A 25,490-nucleotide genomic window follows, 5' to 3' on the forward strand; every position below is an offset into this window, starting at 1 on the left:
TGAATAGGGGCTGACACATACATTGAAAGCCAGTGAAAGTGCTCAGACAACCCCACATTGGCCCGAACCTGAGCTGGTTGTACCCCAGCCCTTCAGGGACTAAGAACAGCTTTTCCCACTTCTACCCCTGGCAGCAAATGTCCTCAGAGTTGCTATCACAAAAAAGCATTTTGCAATGGTGCAGCCACTCCGGACCCCACAGACGTCCCCTAAAGGGAGGCTTCTGCCTCTGATCACCCCTCAGAAGGCTGGGAGATCACCTGGGTCCTTCCTCCCTTGTTGCAGGGAGGGGCCAGGAGTCACCTGGCTAGTTGGTGACGTGGGTGGTCTTGCAGTGGTCTTTGAACCCTTCTCTTTTTAAACAAATAGACCTTTTTCTGACATAAAACTCACACAGAGACCAGCGTATGAAAATCAAGCCTGTCTGCTAGAATTAGGGAGGTGCCGGGTACCCCACCACTTCTTCACCCTCCCTCAAGCTCCTCCCTGGAGCCCAGGAGAGAACCATCCCTCCCAGCGGGCTGAGCTGCCAAGCAGACAGAATGAAGACACGACAGACTGAGGTATAGTTAAAAGGTCGGTATATTTTTTGGTTTCCATTTTTTTTTTTTTGCTTTTGTAAAGAAAAATAAGGTTGTGTTTTTTGTTTGAAAGAAAACATAGGCAAATCCCTCCCCACCCGGCCTCTCCCGCTGGTCCCGGGCAAGAGGGGCCAGGCTGGCCGGAGCCTTGAGGGGGGAAGAGGAGTGGGCTGTCGGGGCTTCCTCACAGAGAACTGTATTTGGGAATGGAGTTTGGCTTTGTTAGGCAAAAACTAAAATTAAAAATCGACAGACATGCCCACTATACAAATGGGGCCAAGGGACACCACCTCCGAGTTGGAACCACGTCTGGCAGTTGGACTCAGGGTCCTGGTACAGTCCCTGGCCCCTAATTCCCCATGTTCGGGGGAGGGGGGTGCGACAGGATAGGAAACAGTAGCTCTCAGAACAGGAGTGGGGGGAAAAGGAGAGAGGGGGAAGTCAGAGCAATCTCCTTCCCCACATGGTAAAAAAAATTACTAAAAAAGCACCCACAGCTTAAAAAAACTAAACCTCCCTGGCAGGGAGAATTGGGGGCATCCTGCTTATCAGCAAAATGCCTTACCTGGCGAAAATGTGTAGAAAAATAAAATTAAACTTTATCCCTGAATGATAGTGAAGACCCTTCCTCCTGCCCTCATGACCTTCCCCCCCCCAGCATGTCTCAGAATTCACCGAGGCAGCCAATTCCTCCCCAAGTGGCACAGACACACATGCACACACACACACTCATATACACACTGCCCCGTACCTGTGTCCAAGGCCCAGGGCAGTGGGGGCTGGGGGGTTCTGACATCTACAGGCACACGCAATCTCATCCCTCACAGCACTGTGGGGACCCCTGTGCAAGACAGGCTCCCCCTTCCTCCTCTCGGGGCAGCACCAGGGCAGGGGTGGGGAGGGCAAACCTGCAGTAGCGGTTGAATAGCGGTCAGAAGGGCAGTGGCACAGGAAAGAAAGCCAGTCAAGGTGACCCGAAGACAAGAGGTCACACTCAGCCCACGGCGACAGCAGAATGAAAGGGAGGTGAGTGGGGTCTCAGTGCTGAGAGGAGCGGGGGTCCAGTCTCCTGTGACTTGCGGGCAGCACGGGGCCCGGAGAAGCAGGCCCAGAAACCCTAGGTCGTGTTTGCAGGGTTAACGAGGTTGCTGCCTAAATAGGTCACCAGAGGTAATGAAAGAGGGGTGCACTTGGGCAGAAGGGAGCGTGGGTGGGAGGAGGTGCTTATGCTAGTCCTGAAGGCCCAGCTGGGCCCCTGAAACCCAGGAATGCTGAGGTCTGGACTGAGAACTCCAGGCACCCAGAGGGCAGGCCTAGCCTGGAGCCAACAGGAAGGGGCAAGACGGGACAAGGATGCCCATTCTCAAGGTGGTGTGCCCAGGGGAGGATTCCTTTCCCTGGGGGGGGGGGTCGAGAACGGGTGACACAGGGACCATGCCTCCTGCCTCCCCCGGGACCCTGAGGCGGCCCGGTGGGACAGGGGAGTACAGTACGAAGATGTGATCACAGCCCCCGGCTTGGGGTCAGCAGGCAGGCGGCTCCTGCTGCAGTTACAGTAGTAGGGGTTTCCTGCCAGGCAGGGCTGGACCGTGGGGAGGGGGCCCCAGGGCTGTGCAGTCCCTTGGAGATCCCGGGGTTCGGGACAGCACCAAACACAAGTGATGTCAGCCGAGGAGAAGGGCCGTGAGGAGTGCGGTCAGAGACCACGCTCGGCCCTGCAGTCCGCCGGGTGAGGAGGTGTCCTGACGACAGGACTCAACCTGGTGGGTCACGGACCCTGGAGAAGAGGGTGGAGGTGGCAGCCCCTCGGCGAGGGCTCTGAGACCGGCAGTGGTGGCAGAAGCATGCACCTGGGCGCACCCTATGGAACTCTGGGCGCAGGAGGCTGAGGACCGCCGGTCAGCGCAGATTCTGGTACAAGTAGGCCGACGTGAAGAGGGCGTTGGCAGTCAAGCTCACAGCCAGGAGGCCCCGGACCAGAGAGGGGCCAAAACGACCTTCAAGAGAGACCGAGAGACCCAGTCAAAGGCGCAAAGGTCTGAATATGAACCTGTGGGTGGGGTCTCTGCAGCTCAACGCCCCCTGGCCCAGCAGACACAGCTATGGGACCCCAGGGGGCTTTCTGGGCTGAGGACCTGGCCCTAAGGTCTTTCCTGGCCTCCTCACCTAAAAAGACCCTCCAACCTCGGGTCGTCTGGTTAAGTCCTGCCTTCCTGAAGGAGCCTTTCTCGAGCCCATGCTATCAGGCAGGCACTGGGCTAAAGTGTCATGGGCTTGTACCTTGGTGATGGGGTTGGGGGTGCGACATGGCTTTAGACAGGAAATGGGGCTTTAAAGGGATAAGAAACCTGCCCAGGTATCAGAGGTAAGTGGCCGACTGAGGTCCCCACCCCAAGTCTGTACTCTGGCCATGGCCTTAACATTGCTGGGTCAAACTCCCAGACCCTATCTGATTTGGGGGCAGCACCCATTGCCAATCAGCTCAAAACGATCTTTCCAGGAAAACTCCGTGTGCCATTCATGTGCCCACGCTCCCCAGGGGGGAGCCACCTGCTGACAGCTGAGAGCTCACTCGGTGCCCGGTGCTTTACACATACCAGGGTTTGATCTCACACCCGCCCCGCAGCCCCCAAGTGGAGCCAGGATTGAACCCAGGCAACTCAGCGCTGTGTGCAGGCCTGCAGCCCCGGCCCTGGCCGCCCAGCACCCTTCCGCGGAACTTTCTGCACAGGTGGAAGTGTCCTGTATCTGTGATATCTAACAAAGCAGCCACAGGCCACATGTGGCAACGGATCACCTGAAATGTGGCTGGTGCAGCTGAGGAAGTGAATTTTTATTGGTACTAAATTTTAATTGTTAAAATGCAGATGGCCACCTGCGACCACAGGGTACTGTAATAGCGCAGCTCCAGGCCCCGATTAGAGACGGGAAATGCTGGCTGCCGAGTCACAGGCTGGAGCCAGAAGGCACTGGCTGGGCTAGTAACCACCCTCCCTCACGGAGGGCCCCCGGAGGGGTCTTTCTGTCAGGGGCCCAGACAGACCAGGTGACGGGGGCTGTACACCCGAGGCCCCCACGCTGCCCTGCCCTCCTGCACGTCAGCGTGCAGACCTCTCCAGGCGGCGGGCTCATCTGAGCACCCTCTGGTCGTGGTGTCCACCCCACAGGTGGACGACTGGGACGAGTCGTCCTCTTTCTTGATGGAGCGGCGGCTGCAGGCGCTGCCTCTGTCCGGCACTGACCTCATTTCTGCAGAGAGAAGGGGTGTCAGTGGGTGCTCACAGTTCACCCCAAGGGACAGACGTGGGGCGGCTCCAGCTCAATCCCAGGATGGTCCGTGGACATGGCCAGCCATCCCTGCCTGTCCCAACCTGCTCGCCCCACCCTGGACAACAAACACAAAAGCCAAAGGTGCTGGCAGATGACAGTCACAGCGAAAGTTCTGGAAGGGGCAGGTCCCTGGGGCGGGCACGTAGGACCTCAACCTGCCCTTCTACCTGTCTGGCCAGTATTTAGGCCCAGTGTGGCCAGATCGTCTGACAGAGTTAAGAGACACAGGAAACCCACACAATCATGTGAATGTTATAGGTTTCAAAGGCTGAGGCCAAATTTACAAAATGGGAAAACGCGCTGCAGAGCAGCATTATGTGAGCAGAACAAACATGTCTGTTACCAGACAAGCCTGGCAGGGCATGCTGGGTTTTTGATTCATCCCAAGGAACACAGGCTCCTCCAGGTCAATTGCAAAACAGGAAAGTAAAATCAGCTGACCGAGGAGAATGCCCTGGAGGCTTCGAGGTCACCAGAAGCCAGGCCAGGGGCGACTGGCGCTCGGGAGAGTGGCCGCACACTCTAGGGGAGACCCAGGGTGGCCTGGTGCAGCCTCTTGCCTGTCCCCACTGTTGCACACTGATCAGAGGCGCTCCCACCCCGCTGGGCTCTCCTGCCCCCAAGGCGGGGGGTCAGAGGGGCGTACCCACAGTGTGCTTTGTGTCCTGCGCCGGCTGCCTCTGCGGGACCTGGGGGGGCTCGATGGTGAAGAGGCTGCTGTTGTGGGGCAAGTGTTCGTCCGAGCTGCTGGGGGTGCTGGGGGACTCCCTGGGGGGCGACGGGAACAGCAGAAGCTTCCGCCCCTTCAGGTTGAGCCGGGCAGGGCTGATGAGGGGCCTGCGGTGGTGCAGAGAGCCCGAGCTGGAGGCCACGGAGCCAGCCACGGAGGGCGCCGGGGAAGGGAGTGGGGAGGGGCAGCTCCTCGACAGCAGAGAGAAGTAATCTGGAGGGAAGGATGACAAAAGCAATGCCGGTAATAATGCATGAACATTTGCTATTCATAAGCAATAAGGCTGACAGGCCTATTTTGTTCCTCTATTAACCCAGGAAGAAAGGCAGGGCTGTGCAGAGACTGGGGGGACAGAGCGAGGAGGGACCAGCACCCCGCCAGGCACCTGAGGGAGTGGAGAGGATCATGGAGCCTCAGCCACCTGCCCTCCGCCTCCTGATTTTTCTTTTTCTTTTTTCTGTCTCCTGATTTCTATCCAAAATTCCAGGTACCTCCCTCGGCTGAGAGCAAGGCCCGGATAAAAATCAACTCTTGAGACTTAAGGTCAGCTTATCCAAGCCCTCTGCTGATGGTGGGATCCCGAGTGTGCCATTTGCACCAGTGGTCACTGGTAAGGATGACAGCATTATATCATACCCATTTCACAGAAAAGGAAACTGAGGCACAAAGGTGTTAGTTACTTGCCGAGGGCTGCAGAGTTGGGAGGCACAGGGCTGTGATTTGAACACAGGTCCCTGTCTGACTCCAAAGCTCATGTTTAATGTCTCTGCCAGTCTACCCTACACAGCGCTTTGGGAACCCCCGCTCACACGCTGCTGCCCGTCATTCCTCTTGGCTCACCATTCTCCTTACCTGAAACAGGAACCTCCCTAGATCGAGACACCTGAGATGGTGGGCGGCTCCCACTGAACAGATAGCCTGAGTCTGAAGAGGAAAGAAAGGTGACACAGGTCGGCCTGTGGAGATGACAGCCGCGCATCCTCTCAATCCCCAATGGTCTGCTCTGCTGAAATCCAACCTTTGTCATTTGCATCCCTGCCTTTCACCCTGAGGGACGATTAACCTGAGTCATGTCATTCTTTACAGAACCAAGAAGCAGGGTGCCCACCCCCGGCAGTCTGCAAACCTTTCCCCACAAGATGGTCACCAAAAGGCTCCAGCGGGGTCCACCCCACCTTGGGCCCAAACCCTCATCCTGAAGGCCTGGAGCCCTGGGTCCTGGTGGCAGCTCCAGAGAATAGGCTTTTGGGGAAGAGCCCAGCGGCTGGGCTCTTCCTGTGTCCAGGGCATTCCGTGGCCCCCTGGCTTCAGCTGCGGCCAGAGGCCTGTCACACCAGGGCCTGAACTGGGTCAGGTCTTAGCTGTGACTCAGCTGCCACAGGCTCCAATAATTAACAGTTTCCTGGCAGGAGGGCAGGCAGCAGCCCCTCCTCTCTCCTAGCAGCTCGGCCACATTTGGCTACACAGAAAATATCCAGCCTTGGTCCCTATGCTAGGGGCAATCACACCTTCAATGCCCCTGAAGGCCTTGAACCTTACCCACTGCTCAGCTCGAAGCTGGGTCCTCTCGTGAGCCGTCCCTCCTGCCGTGGGACCTACCCTATATCTAGGACACCCAGCTGCACACAACAGGGCTAGGAAAAGCTGAACTGGGCTCACACAGCACCTCCCAGCAGTGGGACCCCGGGCAAGTCACAGAAGGACACTGAGGCTCAGAGGGTGTCTGACTGGGCTGGAGCCGCCACCTGGCAGAGCTGTCGTGAGGCTTAAAGGAGACAGTGACTACATTAGCCCGGTGTAACCAAGCTGCACCCACATGCTCAGAGGACCAGGTCCGTGGTATAGCCCCCGGCCACCCCTGACGGTGAGGCAAAGCCAGCCCAGGCAGCGGCTCCCTAGTGATGAGTAGGAAAAACAGGGTTGACTTTCCAGTGGACTTTCCAGGGAGATCCTGCAGAAAAAGGTGAGGGATGAGACAAAGTCTTGAGACTGATAAGGGGATGGTCATTCCAGGGTCACGTGCAGCAAGTGCTCAGTAGATGTGACTGAATGAATCCTTGCCCTCTGGACCACACAGAAAGGCCGGCAGTCTAAGAACAGTGGCAGCAATACTGAGGGCAAGAATGGTGGAAAAGAAAACCCAGAGCGCGTGGACATTTACTGGGCGCCCCATGGACGCCGCTGCCTGTCTGAGCACTTTTTTTTTTTAGAAATTTTTTTTTTTTAATTGGGGAAGGGGAACAGGACTTTATTGGGGAACAGTGTGTACTTCCAGAATTTTTTCTAAGTCAACTTGTTGTCCTTTCAATCTTAGTTGTAGAGGATGCGGTTCAGCTTCAAGTTGTCCTTTCAGTCTTAGTTATGGAGGGCGCAGCTCAGCTCCAGGTCCAGTTGCCGTTGCTAGTTGCAGGGGGCGGAGCCCACCGTCCCTTGCGGGAGTCGAACCAGCAACCTTGTGGTTGAGAGGATGCGCTCCAACCAACTGAGCCATCCGGGAGGCAGCTCAGCTCAAGGTGCCGTGTTCAATCTTAGTTGCAGGGGGCAGAGCCCACCATCCCTTGCGGGAGTCGAACCGGCAACCTTGTGGTTGACAGGATGTGCTCCAACCAACTGAGCCATTTGAGAGCTCAGCGGCAGTGTCTGAACACTCTCACTAAATCATCTCATTTAACCCTCACAATCGCTTACAAGGCGGGTTCTATGACCGGCCTCACTGGTTTTGAGGGAAACTGAACTTCAGAGTGGTCAGGTCCCTTGGCTAAGGGCAGCTACTGAGCAGACACTCCAGGATTTGAACTCAGTCCTGCCTGTTTCTACAGCAGGAGTTCCAACCACCCTCCTGCATCGCCTCCCACCCTGTACTGAGATGCAGTCCGTGCGCCCAGTTGCCCACAGCCCCACAGCCCGCTGACGCCCAAGCGCCTCTTACCTGCCCGGGTCAGAGACGGTATGGTTCCCAGCGAGAGGGCCCGGCTGAGGCGGCCTGGCAGCGAGGAGGGCGAGGCCCGTCGGGGAGACCGGAACAGCTGCTGGTTGGCGAGTGGCAGGAAGCCGGGTGGGGTGGGGATGAACAGAGATGGTGAAGAGCCTGTGACACTCGGGCAGGACATGGCCAGGCTGGGGCAAGTGGGAAAAAGGCCAGCAGAGTCTCCTGGGAAGTACCTGCAAGAGCCCACCGGGCAGGGGAGAAGGAGGGTCAGCCCAAGGGGCTCTGGAGGCAGCCTTCGCCCAGCTGTCCGTCCCCTCTCCCCCAGTGCAAGGTGGGGCCTGAGTTGGGGTCCCAGAGGAGGCGTGCGTTAGTTGAAGCGGAAAAGCAGTCCGACCACATTCACACCGTTAGGATCGGGTGGCTGGGAGGTGCCAGCGTGACCCTCCCCCACATGCCCCCTCCAACCCCCCTCAGCCTCACAGCAAACTAGTTCCACTACGGGTCTCAATATTAAAGTGACACTGTCGCCCTTGCCAACCTCACACCAACCCTTTGCCTTGAAGCAAAAACGCCCAGTCCCATGCCAGGCTCTCAGTAAAGGCCAGTGGCCTTGGGCTCCTCCTTACCCTTCCTGCTCGTGCCCAGAGCCTCCTGATAGCGGCCAAGCTCAGGGAGCCCCCTGCTCCCCAGAGCCTGATTCCAAGGTGCTGCTCTCTGGCCTTGGACACTGGACATTAACCTAAAGCCACTTGTGGAGCAAGGGCAGAGGTGGCCAGGCGTGGGACTCCCAGGAAGAGGCAAGCGGGACACAAGAAAAATGTGAACTTAGAAAAGACCTAGAAGCGATTGCGAGGCTGCTTGAAAGACGGAAGGTGACAGTGTCTCTTTAACCCGAGAATGGTACAAATCACACAACAGGACCTTGTGGCCCAAGCCAGAATGTCAACCATGCTTCTGATTAAGGCAACTGATTACAGAAAGGGAGGGACAGAGACAGTTAATACATTAGTCCGCCCACTGTGTGGACGGAGCTGCGGGAGGTCCAGCCTTACCTCGGTCCCAAGGGACAAAAGAGCCCATGGACAATGTGCCGACGGACGGGCAGGCTGGCTCAGGCCCTGCAGCAGAGGCCAGCTAAGGGACCCAACCTGTACCCATCACGACCCAACGCTCGGGTATCACTAGCTGAGTTCCTTGCTATTTGTCACCCCTACTCCTCCCTTTAAACAAGCTTAATGAGGAAAGTGTGGGGTCACTGTTGCACTCCGGGAGATCATGAGACGATCATGAGACCTTTTTAATGCCTTCTGAAGGGCGAGGAGGCCACCCGGATTTCAGAACCAAAAGGTGGGCCCAGTGTTTAGAGAACACGGGGAAATCAAGACAGGAGCTCATCAAGCTAATCTGCAGGAGGGTCTGGCCAACTCATCTGGTCCCAGGCTAGACACGCCTGTTCTCCAGCTGATGGCCCGTCCTGAAGCCCGTTTGACACCCACCTCCTTGCCCCCAAGACAACCGGGGAAGGTTCCACCTCTAAACAGAAGATATTACTTTGTGTTGTCATTTTAGAATTATTATACCATTCGGCAGGATGGTGTGGGGGGAAACTAGGAACTGCAGGGGCAGTTAAGGCACATGGGGACCTTTTGCCAGCTTGCTCCAATCACGCATGAGACGACCCCTGCTGGGGTCAGCACCTCCTAGAGGACCGGTCTGTCCTGTGGAGGAGCGGCCTGACAAGGGCAGGACACTAGGCCCTTCCAGTAGATGGCAGCAGGACTCTGCGAGGCTTCCTGTGCCCACCCCCACCGGGCAGCCCTCCAGAGGGCCACCCCTGGTAAGTAGCAAGAGAGAGGGTGTGAGCTGGGCTGCGGGTTTTCAGAGGTGGTCAGTGGCCTAGGCAAGCTGGGTCTCGCCAGCTCTTCCCCACTTTCCCCAGGTCCTACTCACACCCGTGGCTGCCCCAGTGCTGAAAATCCGCGTCTCCCATCCACCTGTCACAGCGTGGTTCCCAATCAGATGGATGCCACTAAAAATGTTGGCACCGAGGGCGAGACCATTCTTCAGTCTGACCCCTCTTGCTGTGATACCCAGTGACATCACTCAACTAGACGGTCCTTGTAAAGTGCCAAGCGTGCGCTCTCATCATGACTGCAGAACATGGTCCCCCAGGAGCCTCCTGTTAAGGGAACCCAATCTCCGCTGGCTCTGGAGAGCTTCAAATGTACCGACGCTTCTTTGGAGAGACCCCCAGACTGCCCTGCACCCTCGAACCCCATCTTGAATAGGCTCTCAGCCCAGAGTTCAAGTCCACCAGATAAAACGGTCGGAGGTGGAGTCGGGTAGTTGTACAACGTCCCATCTGACACACTGAGAGGGACAGTCGGTCTTTTTCAGCCCAACCCCAATCCAGGCTGGGAGCGGAAGGAGTAAGGATGTTTTAAGCAGCAGTTTATTGGGATGGGGAAAAATACCACCGACAGGGCATGCGAGGACAGCTGGGCCCTGAGCTGTTCAATGCCCATGTCGCCAGCTCCCAAACCCGACTCCTGCGGGCACGCCTGTACCCCAGAGTCCCCGCCCCTGGCACAGAAGCCTCTGAAGGAACGTGAAAAAAACAACAAAAAAGACGTGGTACCTGACGCCCACCGGTAAAAGTAGGGCCCCGGAGGCATTTATTTAAAATACAGCATCAAACACACAAAGTCTATGGCCAGGAGTTGCAGTTACAGTGAATACAGGGTCACTAGACAGTCATCCACAGTTCTACTACACGACCAGAGAGATGGCGCGACACTCGGCAACAATCACAGACAGAAGGGACACAGGCTCCTCCCGGGGCAGGTGCGTCGAGGTGGTTTGCTCCTGGGCAAGTGTTACTGGAGGAGCCAGCTCAGCATGAGTTGGGGACCCCAGCCCGGAGGGAGAAGACAGCCACGTGACCTCCCTCACGTCTCAGAGACAGTCACCCTGACCCTGGATGGTCTGAGGAGATGTCCCTGGTGGAGGGGAGAGAGGTACTTGGCGGGGTGACACATTCCCAGTTAATAAGCCACGATCCCAGTGGCACCTACACTTCCTTGGCTATTGCCAGTAACATCAGAAGGTGCTGGAATATGCCCGAAGCAACAGAACTTTAAGGGACAAACCGGTAGTTTTAGAAAGTTGCACAAAACTCTAAAAAGGCCAGGAAGCCTTCCTCTGAGTTTCATCTCATGAGGGTGTCTTCCCATCCCCACTAGAGGGCAGGCAAGACGTCTGCTCAGCAGGGGCGCCTGGCCAGCAAGACAGCTGCTTCTGGTTATTATAAATAATTTAACTTAAAACACACACATACACACAGACATCCTGCTTCTACTCAACGCCAAGAAAAGCAGTAATTAGCATCACGCCCTCGGTCTCCTTGAGAACAGGAGACTCCAGATAAAGGGGCATGTACAGCGACACATCAACAGCTCCCCACCTGGGGGTGCCGCCTCCTCCCCCCTCGGGCAGGCTGACTAGGGTGAAGGGCTGGACAGACAGGCCAGCGGGACTAGGTCCTGGCTGCCATCCCCACTCTGCCCACCTTGTCAGTGGATTTCCACCTCACCCTCACATAGAACAAGCTGAGTCCTGCCAGGCAGGGCCGTGTCTGAGGCCACACAGCTCATCGGGGCAGCTCCTGACCACCTGGGCTCTTCACACATGGACGCTGAGCGGGGCCTGGGCTCACTCCGGCAATGGGGACCCCGTGAACACGAGGATTAGTGATGGTGGCGCTCGGGAACTACTCTCCTGCTCTCCGGGGGTTTCCTTGGGGCCTGGCCAGTGCACTCTCCCACCCGCATCTCAGGCCCAGTTAGTCAGTGGCCCCTGCTGAGTGTGGCCGTCATGCATGTGTCATGTTTTTGCCTTCCCTGGGCTCCGATGTACAGCATGGAGAACTAGCACACTGGTCCACACCTGAGGGAGGCTTATTCTCAGTGATAAGAGCAGGACACGGGCCCTGGTGGCAGTATATAGCCGCTCTGGGGTCATCAGAATGCAAAACGCCAGGTAGGGGACAACACGGGTCCTCCCTCATGCTGTGACCCTGGGAGGGAGCCCCTCGGCCAAGAAGTTCCTCTGTATGTGGACGCCACCTCAGTTTCTAGAGCATGTCCACACTGAGGTCAGTACTTAAAGGTCCTGGAAAGGTGTTTCTCTCTCACTTCATGGATGGTAAACTGAGGCTGGGAATAGCAGAGACCTGCAGGACCACACAGCTAGGACCAGGTCCGTGCCACACACCCGCCCCTTACCCTGGAGTGGTGACTCTGGGAGGAGGCAGCCCCTCGAGGGGAACTGGCCCTCCCCACAGAAGAGTGGAAAGCAGGAATCTCAGCACCACCCGTGAAGGGCTTTAGGGGCAAGAAGAAGAGTGGCACTGACAGGCTGGAGAGTGATAAGGTGAAAAGTGACCTGGTATCATAATGGGCCTACATGTCCCTTTGGCCACTTACCGCATGCCAATCAGATCTTTACTCAGGCATCATAGGGGGGTCGGGAGGAGTGGAGGAAATTGGGGACATCCCAGGCATTGGGGGATTGCAGGGCCAATGAAAGCCATTTTTTAGGCCCTACACTGCTAGCCAGTTAGGGCAGTTATGGCCCAGGAAGCCTGAACCCCAGTCCCTAGAGGGGCAAGTGGAGGGCCCAGCTGTGAGGGTGGGGGTCCCGTCTTTCTAGGGCAGAGCCAGGGGCTTCCAGGAAAGTGGGCAGGAGAGTGCACTTCCAGGAGAGTGCGTGCCCTAGTTCTGTCTGTCTGACCCACAGTAGTATCAAAAAATTAGATGAATAAAGGAAAGACTCCCACCACTACAGCCTATTTGTTGAGGAGAAACGTACTGACCACAGGAGAAGCAGGATTTTCTACTATCCACCCTGAGAAGGGTCTCACCCCACGAACTCATGGTCAAGGTCAGTCGGGGCCCCAGAACTGCACCCTCCATTCCCAGGGAAGGAGGCTGAGGGATAATGCAATTTTAGGAAGGTCTCGGAGTGGGAACTGAGCAGTGGCCCCAGAAGGGCAGCCCAGCCTCCTTCTGGTTCCACTGGCTTCCAGCAGGGCTGGCCAGGCCATGGGCAGGACCAAAGGGACAGACCAGAGAAGTGATGTGGCGGGGGGGGGGCTCTCCTCTGGCTTCCGCTCAGCAGCATCCACCCATATCAAGCTAGCCGAGTGGTCAGGCCATGCAACAAGGGCCCAGCCTGCAGCCACTGTCACCAGCTCCTGTGTCAGGGGCGCAGAGATGGTGCAGGGTGAAAGAAGCGGAGAGCAGGCCCACAACCCTCATCCCATGGTGCCAGACAGGAAAGGGCCGTGGGCAGGATGGGGATGCTTGGAGAAAGCCACAGGTCACAGGCAGGTGCGAGTGTATCACCTGTGTTGTGGCCTTGGGGCAGCAAGGGAGTCTTTGGCCAGAGAGGTGGTGGCAGTGGTGAGCAGCTAGAGGGCACTCAGGCAGTGCCTCAGGTTAGAGGGTGGCTTATTGGTGCTGGAAAGGAAAAGAGAGGGCGGGCCCGACTCCCCAGGGAAGTGGAGGGGCTGGGCCAGGACGGGGGCTGGGTAGGGGTGAGAAAGTAAGGCAGGTTAAGAAAGATGCGAGACAGAGGAGCCCTGCTCCGGGCTGGGGGCAAAGCTCTGGGTTTGGCCGTCCATCTGTCCTCCCCCCGCAATCACTGCTGCTTCTCTGACCTTCGGGGCCGGAACCTCCGTGGGCCCGTCGTCTTCCTCGTGGCCACGGCTGCCGTGAAGCCCACCAGGCAGCACAGGGACATGGTGCTGAATTTGAGCGTGTCCAGCCAGCTGGGCGAGGCAGCCTGCAGGTACTGCTCGGCCAGGTGCAGCCCTAGCAGCAGGGCCCATAAGCAGGTGGAGAAGGCGTCAATCCTCCGCAGCCTACGGGAAAATTGGGGGTGGAGTGAGGGCCCGTCTCAGCAGGATAAGGCCCCTCACGCCCTGCCACTTCCTGCCTCCTTCATCCACCTGGGCTCTGCTCAGAGGACAGAACCCAGGGCCAAAAGGAGCGTGCGGGCCTCTCAATCCCGCCTCCAACACCGAACACTGTATGACTGCGCCTCAGTGTTCTAGCCTGTAAAATGGGGCTAAGGAAGCTTCCCCAGTCACTGAGATGAGGTGGACAGCATTTGGTACAGGTAGGGTCTACACCAGGAAGAAAAGCAAGGGCCCAAGGGCACCCCGCTTGACTCTCCCACAGCCTGCGACGTGAGAGGTTATCACCCGACTTTGCAGACAGAGTCTGAGGTGAAGCAGCGAGGAGATTTGGCCCTGGTGGCCCCAGCACGCAGCAGTAGGTTGTGGGCCTGCCCCCTCTAAGGCAAGTCATTTCCTTCGTCTCGCCCACTGGCCTCCCAGCTGCTGAGGAAGAGGATGCATCTTGTGCCCACAGTGGGGCTTGGCCCGGGGCTGCACGCACAGCAGGCCCTCTTGGCTCCAGCGCCAGCACTTTCTTCCCACTGAGCCCTGCCCCAAGGCAGGAGTCACAGCAATCCAGGGGCAGATCCCCGCCCCGCCTGGCCCCACACGCACCTGATGCGGCCGGCCAGCAGCATGGCCAGCAGGCAGGTGAGCAGGCCCAGAGCTACGACGCCCGTCTGGTGGCTCTGCCCGAAGGCCCAGGCCGCGCGCAGTTTCTCTGTCGTGTGCTCTGGCAGCAGGCCCAGCAGCTGCCGCCAGCCCTCAGCCCCAGGGGCAGTGCCGTTGTCAGGAGTGGTGGAGCCATTACCACCAGGTGGCAAAGCTGGGGGCAGGGTGACCCCTGGGGCGAAGGGGTCACTCGTGCCATACAGCGCGGTGGCCAGCAGGAAGGCACACAGCAGGAAGGTGAGGGCACGAAGCACAATGACCTGGACCGGGGCCTTCACCGCGGACGAGCAGATGCTCTGAGGGAGGGAGAGACTGGTTAGCGGCACGGCCAGAGCCACCGACAGCCATTCCCACCCTGCGTGTGGGGGTCTGGCGAGGGCCCACAGCACTCGCGGAAGAACCCAGCTGGCTCTTGATGGTCAGAGATGCCATCTTTCCTGAGCCCTAAAGCCTCAGCTGTTCTCGGCTGTCTCCAGCTTACCGGGGAGTTCCATCGACCCATCCGTTTCTGGGCCTTCACCCAATATGAAAGTCATTGTGTGACGAGGCGGCTACCATATTCTTTAAAGAAATCTTTTTGATACTATGGTGACCTTATTCTTTCAAATAACTTTTGCAATCCTTTTGTCAAATTTGCACCAAAAATTCCTCCTGTGATTTTAACTGGAATTATAATAAATATATACAGATGGTGCCAAAAAATGTATATACATTTTAAGAAAGGAAACAACTATTAAAATTGTAATAATACACACCGATGACGAAAGATGACTACAAGAGACGCATACACATTTTTTGGCACCCTCTGTCAAACTCGGGCCAAAGTGAAAGAAATACAGCAATGAGTGGTTCAGTCTAGGAGCACAACTGTGAGGAAGAGAACCAAAGGCCCGAGCGCCCTGCTGTGCGAACACGAGCGTGTGGTCAGATGCCTGGCCGGACCCCACGCCACTGGACATGGCACATTTGGTAACCTGAGGGGGTGGGAAAAGGAATTTCTTTGGGGGGCATTTTTTTTTTTTACTTTTAAATCCATTTGTACTGTATCAGATTTTTAAAATCAGAACATTCCATTAACTAAATACTGTGATACAAATGGATAAGTTTTAGCCAGATGGTCCTGGGTTCAAATCCTGTGGCCTCCGCACAGGCGACTGGCCCTCTGTGAGTTACTTAACCTCCCTGTTGGGTTCCCACCACTGGAAATGGGCGTCACAGAGCCCACGAGCGTGCCCGCCACAGAGGGTGCTAGGAGGAACGAATGCCCGTGTCGGCAACTCAAAACCCCCGCCAAGGACGCGAACACAAGTGCGTCCCACACGGAGCCACTTTTCTCAGTACACCCGCTCTGGCTGGCGACACAAAGGGGCCTGGGGACGGGAGGGGGGGATGTGGACCCATGGGAAAGTTGTTTCCCTGGCAGAAGGGTCTCAGCTCCGGAGAGCTGCCCTCCAGTCCCTGGGGCCCGGCCTTTGTGAAGGGGCTTCCCACACAAGCCGGCGGGCTGCGACGCCCCCAGTGCCCTGTGGGCACCCGGTTCAGACCTGTGTGTGGCTCTGCTCCGCCTCCCGGCGCTTGAACTGGTGGCTGAGCAGCAGCGCGCGCAGCTGGCGGTTCTGGTGCTTGATATAGTGCTCGACGGCCGCCTGGCACGGCCGACACAGCTTGTACATCTGCTCCAGGTGGTGCCGGTACACCTCGATCTCCTCGTCGTACCTGGCCTGTGGCGGCAGGGGACAGAGGCTCAGGTCCTTGGGTGGCCCCTCTCTAGTGGGTGGAACCTGGGATCACTGACATGTGGGGTGACAACAGCAAGTTGTCCCCACTCTGGTCCTGCTTCCTCTGCTGCTCAACATGACAACTGAGTACAGTGACGTGAGCTACTGTAGGAAGGGAGGAAGGGTTGGCCCCGAGCCTGGGACGCACCAAGGGCCCACAGGTGATGGGAGACACTCTACCCAAGTTCTGTGGCTTCAGGGGCTGCCCTTGGAGGCCAGGAGCTCCAAATGCGGTCCCCACTTCAGGCCCTGCTCGTGGCCTCGAGCTCTAGGAAGGTGGTGAGCCAATGGAGGGGGCTCTGGGCTGACACCACCTGGACTCGGGTAGATGGGCAACCCAGAGGCAGGGCCACCCCTCCCTTAAACCCAAAGGTCTAGAAAGCACTAGAGAGCTCCTTGGTGGGAGCTGCAGGGTCCTCGGGGCTTCGAAAATAGCCTGGAAGTTGCGAGTCCCACCCCTCCTCTCCTCAAGGAAGCAAGAACACTTCTCTGCCTGTTTCCGGGGCAGCCAAAAATCTTACTCTGCAGTGGCTGGGAGGGCTCTCAGTCTGATCTCCTGCTGGGACCAAAGGTGCCAGAAAAGCCCACTGGTTGCCAAGTCACACCTGCCTTCCTTTCTTTCTGCAGCTTCCCACCTCTTCCTGCCCAGCCCTCGGTCCCCTGTCCCCATCCCTCAGGCGGGGCCTTAGGAAAGCCAATGTCTCTGGGCCTCAGCTCCTGAGGTCAGGATGAGTGAGACCACAGGCTGCTGGGCTCCACGGCGGGCCCAGGGGCGGTGAACTTCTAACACCCAGCCTCTCAGCAGCCTCCCCCTTCCCTCCTCTCCCAGAAGCTAGGAGCTTCCTCTACCAACTCGGGAGCAAACTGCCCAGCCAGCCTGACTCAGAGGGACACAGACAGCATGAGTCCGTGGCCCCAGCTGGAAGTACTTCCCCTATCCAGGGACAAACCCCTCTGGACAGCGGGCACTGGCATTTCCCTCATGTTCCCAGGCTGCAGCCGAGAGAGCAGGGAGCATGAGACAGAGGGAGAACGAGCAGTGTGCTCCAATGGAGACAGAAGGTTAACAGCCGGAACGTGGGGCCAGCTCGGGGGCAGGCTGAGGAGGGGGCCCTGCGGGCCTTCAGGACAGAAAAGCCACTGTCTGGAGAGCCCCCCACGTGCCTCCCCCAGGCTGCTCTCGAGCACCCCCCTCCTCATCCCCTCCCGTCCCGGCCTCACCTCGTCGCGAGGCGCAAAGGCGGCCAGCTGCCTGATCTTGGTGGTCTGGTGGTGGCTGCACCTGCGACACAGCAGCACCTGGCTGCTCACCCACTGCTGGGGCTGTGTGGGGGCACAGGGGCTGGGCGCGCTGCTCACCACGTGGTTCAGGTGCTCCAAGTACTGAGCAGGGATCGGCTTGTTGTAGTCGCCATTCTGGGGGAGGAGGGGGCACAAGTCAACGGGGGAGCCCCGGCCCAGCGGGCACGCGCTTCCCCAAGGCTGAGGCTTGGCGTCAGGACGGAAGCCCCGAAGGGTGACGTTCCAGGACGTGGTGGCAGAGCTCAAGCATCCCCTTTCTTTCCTCCTTTACATGCAACAAACAGCAGAAGCTTTTCTTCCCAAGAAACTTCACAAGGAACCCTGACAGGCAAGACGCTGAGCCAGGCCCCAGCCAGGAGCTCAGGCTGGAACCACGGGCTGGTGCAGGAGACTGCAAACCCGGCCCTGTGGGCTGGCCCACTGTGTGTGTGAATACAGCTTTCCTGGGCCACAGCCACGCTCACTCGTTTATACACCGTGTGTGTGGCTCCGCAGAGATGCTACGGTCTACGCAGCCTAAAACACTCCCGGGCCCTCGGCAGAAAGCCTGTCGACCCCGGTCTAGTGTAAGCAGAAGGCGGGTGTGAGCCAGAGAGATCAGGGTTTGAGCCCCAATCCGCCCATTTTAGCAGTGTGACTCTGCACAAGTCACCTTAGCTCCCTGAACCCATTTCCTCGTCCTCCGAGGAGGGACGCAGGGCGGTGGGGAGGGACGGGGCCCTGAGCCCGGCCGCACCTCCTGGAAGCCGTTGTACTGCTCGCAGTGGGGGCAGTCCCAGCAGTTGCGGTTCCCGTACGGCACCACTGTGTCCTGGTTGCAGAACCAGCAGTTGACCACGGTGTGCGTCGGTTTCGTCCTGTGGACAAGGAGAGGACAGTCAGCCTGCTCAATGGGAGACCAAGCAGGATGGGGCCGGTGGGGCCTCGACCGGACGTCTAGCATCCACCAGGAGGACCAGCAAGGAGGCCACACTGGCTCAGGCTTCCCAGCCCCCCAGGCAGAGCCTCCAAACCCCAGCGTGGGGGGCAGCTTGGCTGGAGACTCACCAGATGCCTTGGCTCCAGCATGCCCATGAGGGGACCCAGGGCCACATGCCCCTGGTGTCCTGGGGTTCAGGCATGGAGGCACCGGGGGCCCAGGCTGGTCAGGCCAAAGGGCCAACAGCGACCAGGCTCCGGGACCACCCTCCCTCCCCACGAGGCTGTGGAAATGGTGCTCCCCGGAAGCTTCCAGATGGAAGGAGACTTCTGTGCTCACAGAAGAAAAGTCCCCAGGAGTGAGGGCCCAGGCGGTGGAGGGGCAGGGACTAGAGACAGCTGCTTAGCCTGGGGCCAGCCCTCCCTGGTGGACGGAACAGAGGGCCAGCCACACGTGTGGTGACAGGTGAGGGCTACAGGATAATCCCAGCCCAGACACTAGGGGATCTGTGCTCTGGCCGCTGTGTCCCCCTCACTGACTACGGGGTGTGACACCTGCCCAGCAGCCCCCTCCAGTCCTCGGAATCTAGACAACGTGGGTGATAGTGGCAGCTGCGTGAGCCCAGGGGGCCTGGCATTGCCGCTCCTGCCCCCCTGCCCTGGTCCAGAGGTCGCCCCCCCAGCTCTGGAGGTGTGCCTGGCTCCTGCTGCAGTGGGCAGCCACACCACACAGATGACCCTGCTGCCCACAGGGCGGTACAGCCCCCACCTTGCAGGAGCCAGAGCCCCGGCTCTACCAACTTCCAGATGCAAGCCCCAGGGAGCTCTTCCTCTCCCAGCCTCAGCAGCGTCTGCACAGTGAGACCACGGCAGCCATGGCATCCAAGCGTTACAAGGATCCAACATAAGACACATACAGGTGCTCTGCAGTGTGAAGGGCCAGTTCTGGCACTATCCTGTCCCTTGAAAGAAGGGCTCCCACTCCAGACACTGCAGCTGCCTCCTGGCCTTGCCCCTCCACTGACCATAAGCAGAACTTATGACAGTTCTCCAAGCCGCAGTCTTATCACCTGTCAACTGGGGACAAGAACATGTCCCTCACAGGGGAGCGTATGGGAAGTGTTTAATAGTGCCTGGCCTGGTAGTTACATGGGCAGGGTGGAGGCGGCGGCTCAGGAAAATGCCCCTCCATAAGCCCTGCCACCCACTTTTCCCCCAGCCAGAGGTGACGGACAGAGGGGTGGGAAGCAGGCCGTGCAGGGAAGGGCCCAGGGTACGCAGAAGGCACCCTGGCTTGTTTCCCACAGCTGCGGCCCCACACTGCATGCCCTAGCTCAGGCCAAAATCCTCACAATGGACAAGGGACCGTCATGTTGTGTCAACAGCATGGAGCCAGAAGGCAGGGCTGGGGAGAGCAGCACCAGGCAGTGTGGTACCTGGGTCATTCACGGGGTGGCCTTTGGGGAAAGTCATTTTTCACTTGCTCATCTGGCCAGTGGGGATAAGGAGAATCCCTGCTCCAAAGAGAGGCTACTGGGAGGATCAAAGAGAATCAGGAAAGCGCTGAGCCCAGCAGGTGGTCATGGCTCGGCAGCAACAGCTTCACTGGGCTTCACCAGCACTGGCACCGCACCGCCGCGGCTGGAGGTGCGGACACAGCTTGCTGAGATACCAGCACTTGGCATCCCCGGGCCATGAAGCACTGCCCTGGGTTCTCTTTATTAATTTGTACCCGCTTTACAGGCTTCTTTGTAAACGTGCACGGGCGTGTCTCAGTGGGTGAGGATGCAGGCAGGGGACCTCTCTCCTCTGCCCCCGGGGCCCCTCATCCCTTTCACCCCAGAACCCCACCACGCACACCCAGCCTCTGGACAGAAGCCAAGCAGAAGAGCTGGCAGCCCATGAATGAAGAGAGAGACAGGGAAGGGGACAAAGACACTGGCCCCAGGGACCAACAGCAGGCCTGCAGGAACCGTGGCTTCATCCAGAGTCAGCTGCGCAGCCCCTCCCGTCCAGGAAGTCATTTCCACTCTGAAGCCCCAGCTCTGTTGCTAGGGAAATCAGCCTGGCCTGGAAGCCAGTGGCAGGAACGGGGGATTAGCCCTGGTCCCTGGGGCCTGTGGCTCCAGCTCCTGTCACTCTCAGCCCTTGGTAAGCCCTGCTCAGGGTTGGGGCTGGGGGTGTTCTCTTGTGGCCAGAGCCGCTGTCGCCCACATTGGCCAGATGGGGGTCCACAGGTCAGGTAGTCATCAAGCCCTGCAAGGGTCCACAGCCTGTGAGCCAGATAGGCTAGCAAAGTGATGGGAACTGGGGCTGAATCTCAGCCCCACACACCTCGTCGGCGTCTCATGCATTAGACATGTGGGTGAATGAAACGTGTCCGGGGGCTGCATTCAACAGCCAATTTCACAGCTTGTACAGTTTCCATGGCCTGGGCCTGCACCCACCTCCACCTGGCCTGACACAGGAGCGTCTGGGTCAATCTATTCTGAGCCAGTTTAGCCAAGACCCTGCTTTTGCTCAGGGAAATGGCCCCCTTCCCAGCTCCCCTCATAAGCCCCTCAAGCCACTGCTCTCCCAAGCCAAAACCTCTGCCCCAGCAAGGCTCTGGGACAAACCACTCAGTGGTGGACAGGTCTGATGTGACAAGACAGAATGTCCCTATAACACAGGCAACAGAGAGTTTGACAGGAGAGGGCGCCCCAGGAGGCAGCTCGGGCCCCAGCAGCTGCTCACCCAGCCCCCACGACCCTCACTGAGCTCTTGGGCTCTGCTGGGGCCAGAGGAGGCCCCTTGGGAGGAGCCACAGGCTCAGCGTGCTCTGGACCCAGCCCTGCACAAGCCCCAAACACACTCTGAGGGAGAGGGATGAACACGTGCCCTTAATAACAGACCACCTCATCAGCGCCGAACAGGGATGTTTAGTTGCAACAAAGCTCATGCCCTGACATCCCGCCATTCCCTACAGATGGGTGTGTGTGTGTGCGTGTGTGTGCGTGTCTTCTAGGAGTGAGTCCACCACTCTGAGGGTTGCACTCCAGGTCCTTGGCCCAGGACCCTGGCAGAGGTTGGGCACCTGCTGTAAGCCCAGTGCTGTGCTACCGGGAGGGGCCACGGGATGGGGCTCAGTCCCTGTCTGGGGGGGCTGAGAGTCTGGGGGAGGCTGGTGTGTCGACTAGTTTCCACCAGGCCCTGAGAAGTGCCCAGTCTCTTCCAAGAGGGGCCTGACACAGCTTGTGACCCTGGGCCGCGTGTTCTGGCCCGGTGGGCTCTGGAATACGGTCTCGGAGTCAGACGTGGTTCCCTTAGGGGCCAAGGAGTCAGCGTCTGGCAGGGCTAGGAAGACACCCAGCCCAGCACCATGTGAGGGAGTCCTTGCTGGACCCCTAGATGGCTCCTCACCGGTTCCGCTGTGCCTTTGGTGGGCAACACATGTTGTCCTACCCAACTGGGAGAATCCGAGAAGGTGCCTCCTATAGCCACAGCAACACCAAAATGCCAGCCAGGATCCAGTGGGTCTCCAGGCAGAACACACTTAAGTCCGCAGCAGTCCTGCCACACCAAGAAGGCCCCCAAACCCACCTCTCCAGGGCAGACCTGGCCTGCAGCGGGTGGACCACCCCGTTCACCTCAGTGCACCCCGTGTTTACTGAGCCAGGCTTGCAGAGGCAGAAGTGAGCAAACTCTCCACTTCCGACCTGGACACGAGAACAAGAACGACGACCTCACAGGGAGGTGGTGATAGATGCCAAAGGAGAGGCCAACCAGCAGAGCATTTGCTGTCACCCTAAAGAACGGGTTTGCTGGCCAGCAGGGCAAAAGAAGCAGATGGCAAACAGGCAGGGCTGCTGGGCAAAGGGAGGACCACCCAGCGTGCGTCCAGGGAGCAGCGTCCCTCAGCCAGAGGCAGCACCAGGAGAGCGTGGAAGGGGTAAGCAGGAAACAGGCACTCTGGGTGCCAGGACGAGGCCCCGCTACTTAACCTGGAGGCTGCATCCTCTCGATCTCCCAACATGACAAAGTAGACAATCTGACACACACCTATGGGTGCCCTGGGAGGTCCCTGAGGTCCGGAGCAGGGATGTGGAGGCACCGGAGCAGAAGGTGGATTCTGGACACAACGCAGAGCAGCAGAGTCCGGGGGTGGGACGGGCACAGGGGGCCACCATGGGCACCTGGATCCAGGGCGAGCAAGCCCAGGGAGGTGTGATCTGGGCTTCCACCCTGTGACAGTGCTGACAGCGTGGGCTGCCATGTGTGTGGAGGACAGCGAAGGCACTCAGGAAGACCCCGAGCACCAGGCTTGCTTAGGGCAGGAAGCCCGACCTTCCAAGCCTTAGTTTCCTCAGCTGTAGCATGGGGAGAACAGTAGCACCTGCCTTCCAGGTTTTATCAGACGGCAGCAGAGGGTCCTTCCCCGTGTTACCAGCACTAAATCATCAACAACAATCTGGTCAGGAGGACCCCACAGGTGGGGAAGCCAGGCTGGCCCTGCCTGAGGCTCTGGGAACACTGCAGCCCTTCAGGGAGGGGACATTTCCTGCGGCTCCTCGGCCACTCTTCCCTCCATCTCTGTGCTGAGCTACGAACACCCACCAGGCCAAGTCGCTTTCCCAACACAACTCTCCTCACATGCCCTCCCGAGGGTCATTCAAAACCAGTGCTGAGGCCAGTTACCAGTGCTCACTGTCACAGCATTCCCCTCCTAGAGGGAGACGGGCTCAGTCTCTGCAGGGCTCGTCTTGCTTTCGAAGCATGACACTGGCCCATTTATGACCCCCAGACAAAAGCCAAGGCCACACGACTCCGGTGTTGTGCCGCTGGAGTGAAAAGCCTTGCAGGGACTCTCCTGGCTCCCCTTGTACCAGTTCGCCCCACTCTGCACCAAGACCCTAGATTTCTGTCTCCGGGAGAGGGAAAGCTGTGGCTGGCAGCCCAGGAGGGGAATCAGGACCCCTGAGAACAGCCACAGCACAAGACAGGGGAGCAGGAGACCCCGTGAGGAAACCCAGGCTGAATCCAGCCACATTACACACACGAGGTGCTGCCAAGTTGGGGAACAGTGCCCAGGCTGTGCTCCTTGGGGCACATTCCCTCATCGCGGGTCAACTGCGAGGCTGCAGCTGCATATCCCTCAGAGCCAATCACCTTGCACCTCGGCACCTTAATCGCCTCAGGTATAAAATGAATGGTTTGAACCAGAGGGTCCTACAAGCCCCTCTGGCTTCCAGAAATTGGGCAGGAACTGGGACACGCAGACATGTGGGTTCCCAGGGAGCCCTTGAGCTGGGGGGTCCCTCCGTCCCGGGCTGCCCCCCTGGAGGCCAGCCCCTCGTCAGCCTGCCAGTCTAGCTCGTCCTGCAGACACAGCTGATGTCCCTCCTACCCCTTCCTCCTCCAGGAAGCCTGTGACTCAGTCACGGCCACTCCTTTCCCCCTTCAGTGAGAAGCGGGACATGGTAGTGATTAAGGAAGAACCGCGAGACCACCCAGGTTCAAATCGCAGCTCCGCCACTCGCTGCCCAGTGACTGTGGGCAAACGCCTTCTTCTCTCTGCCCCAAACCCGAGCTTCACATTCCTCGCTGAACAGCTACAATCCCACTCACTGTGTCCCCAGAATGTTTCCACAACCCCACCTTTTCCCCCTGTCCCCTGGGAAGGTGGTTCAGTTGGGGACAAGGTTGGGCCGCCCGAGTGCCTGCCGAAGCAAGACTCCACTAAGCGTTTTATCCCTGACCATGGAGGTCCCCGAGGCGGGCGAGCTCCGAGTGGGCGTGGGCCCGAGCTCGAAGCCTGGGCCCGGCTGGAGGCAGCCCGGAGCCGGCGCAGCAGCAGCCCCAGCCCACGGGCCACATCTCACTCCTGGAGGCAAGACAGCCGCGGGGTTAGACACGGAGGCGCCCAGGCCAGGCAGCTGCAGGTCACAGCCAGACTCTTATAACTAATACGTTCACTCGGCTCTTCTGTCCCTCAGCTTCTCTAGGTCCCGGGACCAGGGGTCGCGACTCTGAACCGGGCTAATGTGAGATGAGCACCACTCCCGGGCAGCGCACACAGATCAGAAGTGCCGCCTAACGTCGCGCCCCCCGAAGCGCTCCAGGGGGACGGGGGACGGGCGGGGAGCAGTCCGAGCGCAGTGAGACCCCCGCTCGATGCCCACGCAGGGCTCGGCGGGCCCGCGCGCGCGGGAAGGGGCCCCGCAGACCCCGTGGCTCGGCCAGCACAGGCCTGCGTGGGGGAGGCTTCGTGACCCACGTGCTGGCTGCCGTCGCCCACCGGCGTCCCTGGCGTCCTCACTCCCCTCGCCATGCTCTTCCCGATGAGGACTCCAAACCCCACCTTCCTCCTTGGGGGGGCAGCGCACGCAGAGCGGGGCTTAGCACGTGGGCACGCAGGCCTGGCCCCCACGGCGACGCCGCGGCCGCGCCAGGCACGGGCGGGGGCGCCGCGCGGCTCCGGAGCCCGCCCAGGCGGGAGGGCCGCGGGGTGGCGGGCGGCCGGCAGGCGGCGGGGGCGAAGGGCGGAGGCCGCGTGGGCCGCGCGCACTCACCTCCGCGCGATCCGGTAGAGCAGCACGCCCGCCGCGGCGCAGGCGGTGACTCCCAGGCCGCCGGCCAGGCCCGCCGTGGGGCAGCGGGCCAGCAGCGCGCTCACTCCTTCCATGGCTCCGCGCGCAGGCTGCGGGCGGCGGCGGAACCCGACGCCGAATGCCGGACGCGGGGCGGCGGCGCGCGCCTGCTCGCGCCGTGACCTTCGTCGCTTTGTAGCCGGCGCGGGCCCGCCCCCTGACTCGGCGCGCTCCCGCCGCGCAGCCAATCGGGGAGCGGGGCGAGCCCGGTGGGCGGGGCGCCGGGGGAAGCCGCGGCGGCCGCCCGAGCCCGCCCTCTTAGGTCCGGAGGTGGAAGGTGGCGCGGAGCCCGGCCTCGCGCACCCCTTCGCTCCCGCGCGCTCGCCCGGCCCCTCCCGCAGAGGCCGCCAACCTTAGCATCTCGGCCACTCGGACGGCTGGTAACTAACTAGTCTTTGCTCCTGCTGCTTCCATCTTTGCAAGGCCTAGCCACACACGGCCTGTGCGCGCAGGGCTGGTTTGCTGCAAGTTACAGCTTCCTGAAGCCACGTCCACTGAAGCCACTCCAATGGCCCAAAATAATTTATGGAAACGTGATTATATTTATAGAAACATGAATGTCTACCGATAGGGATGAGTTTGAATAAATCATAGGATAGCCATACATCTGAACGTAATGCAACTACATTAGAATGCCAGAGCTATGGGTATTGGCCTGGAGG

The 25,490-nt window shown here is 59.3% G+C and overlaps 1 protein-coding gene across 2 annotated transcripts; it reads right to left on the bottom strand.

The window, feature by feature from the left end:
• Positions 1-571: 571 nt before the first annotated feature.
• Positions 572-24,986, bottom strand: TMEM201 (transmembrane protein 201). Of its 2 annotated transcripts, none has more exons than XM_081056885.1 (11): positions 24,751-24,986; positions 18,018-18,138; positions 17,201-17,395; positions 15,746-15,922; positions 14,145-14,497; positions 13,290-13,493; positions 7,571-7,803; positions 5,494-5,565; positions 4,558-4,854; positions 3,693-3,830; positions 572-2,578 (listed from the first exon to the last, which is right to left on the bottom strand). In XM_081056885.1, exons 1-11 carry the CDS (start codon positions 24,861-24,863, stop codon positions 2,481-2,483), a joined length of 2,001 nt encoding a protein of 666 aa, XP_080913011.1. In that variant the 5' UTR covers positions 24,864-24,986; the 3' UTR covers positions 572-2,480. The 2 variants fall into 2 exon arrangements, with proteins under 2 accessions (XP_080913011.1, XP_080913012.1); XM_081056886.1 differs by having other exon boundaries at positions 17,339-17,395; positions 24,751-24,974.
• Positions 24,987-25,490: the final 504 nt, after the last annotated feature.

Source organism: Rhinolophus hipposideros (assembly GCF_964194185.1).
Source record: "Rhinolophus hipposideros genome assembly, chromosome: 8".
Classification (NCBI taxonomy): domain Eukaryota; kingdom Metazoa; phylum Chordata; class Mammalia; order Chiroptera; family Rhinolophidae; genus Rhinolophus; species Rhinolophus hipposideros.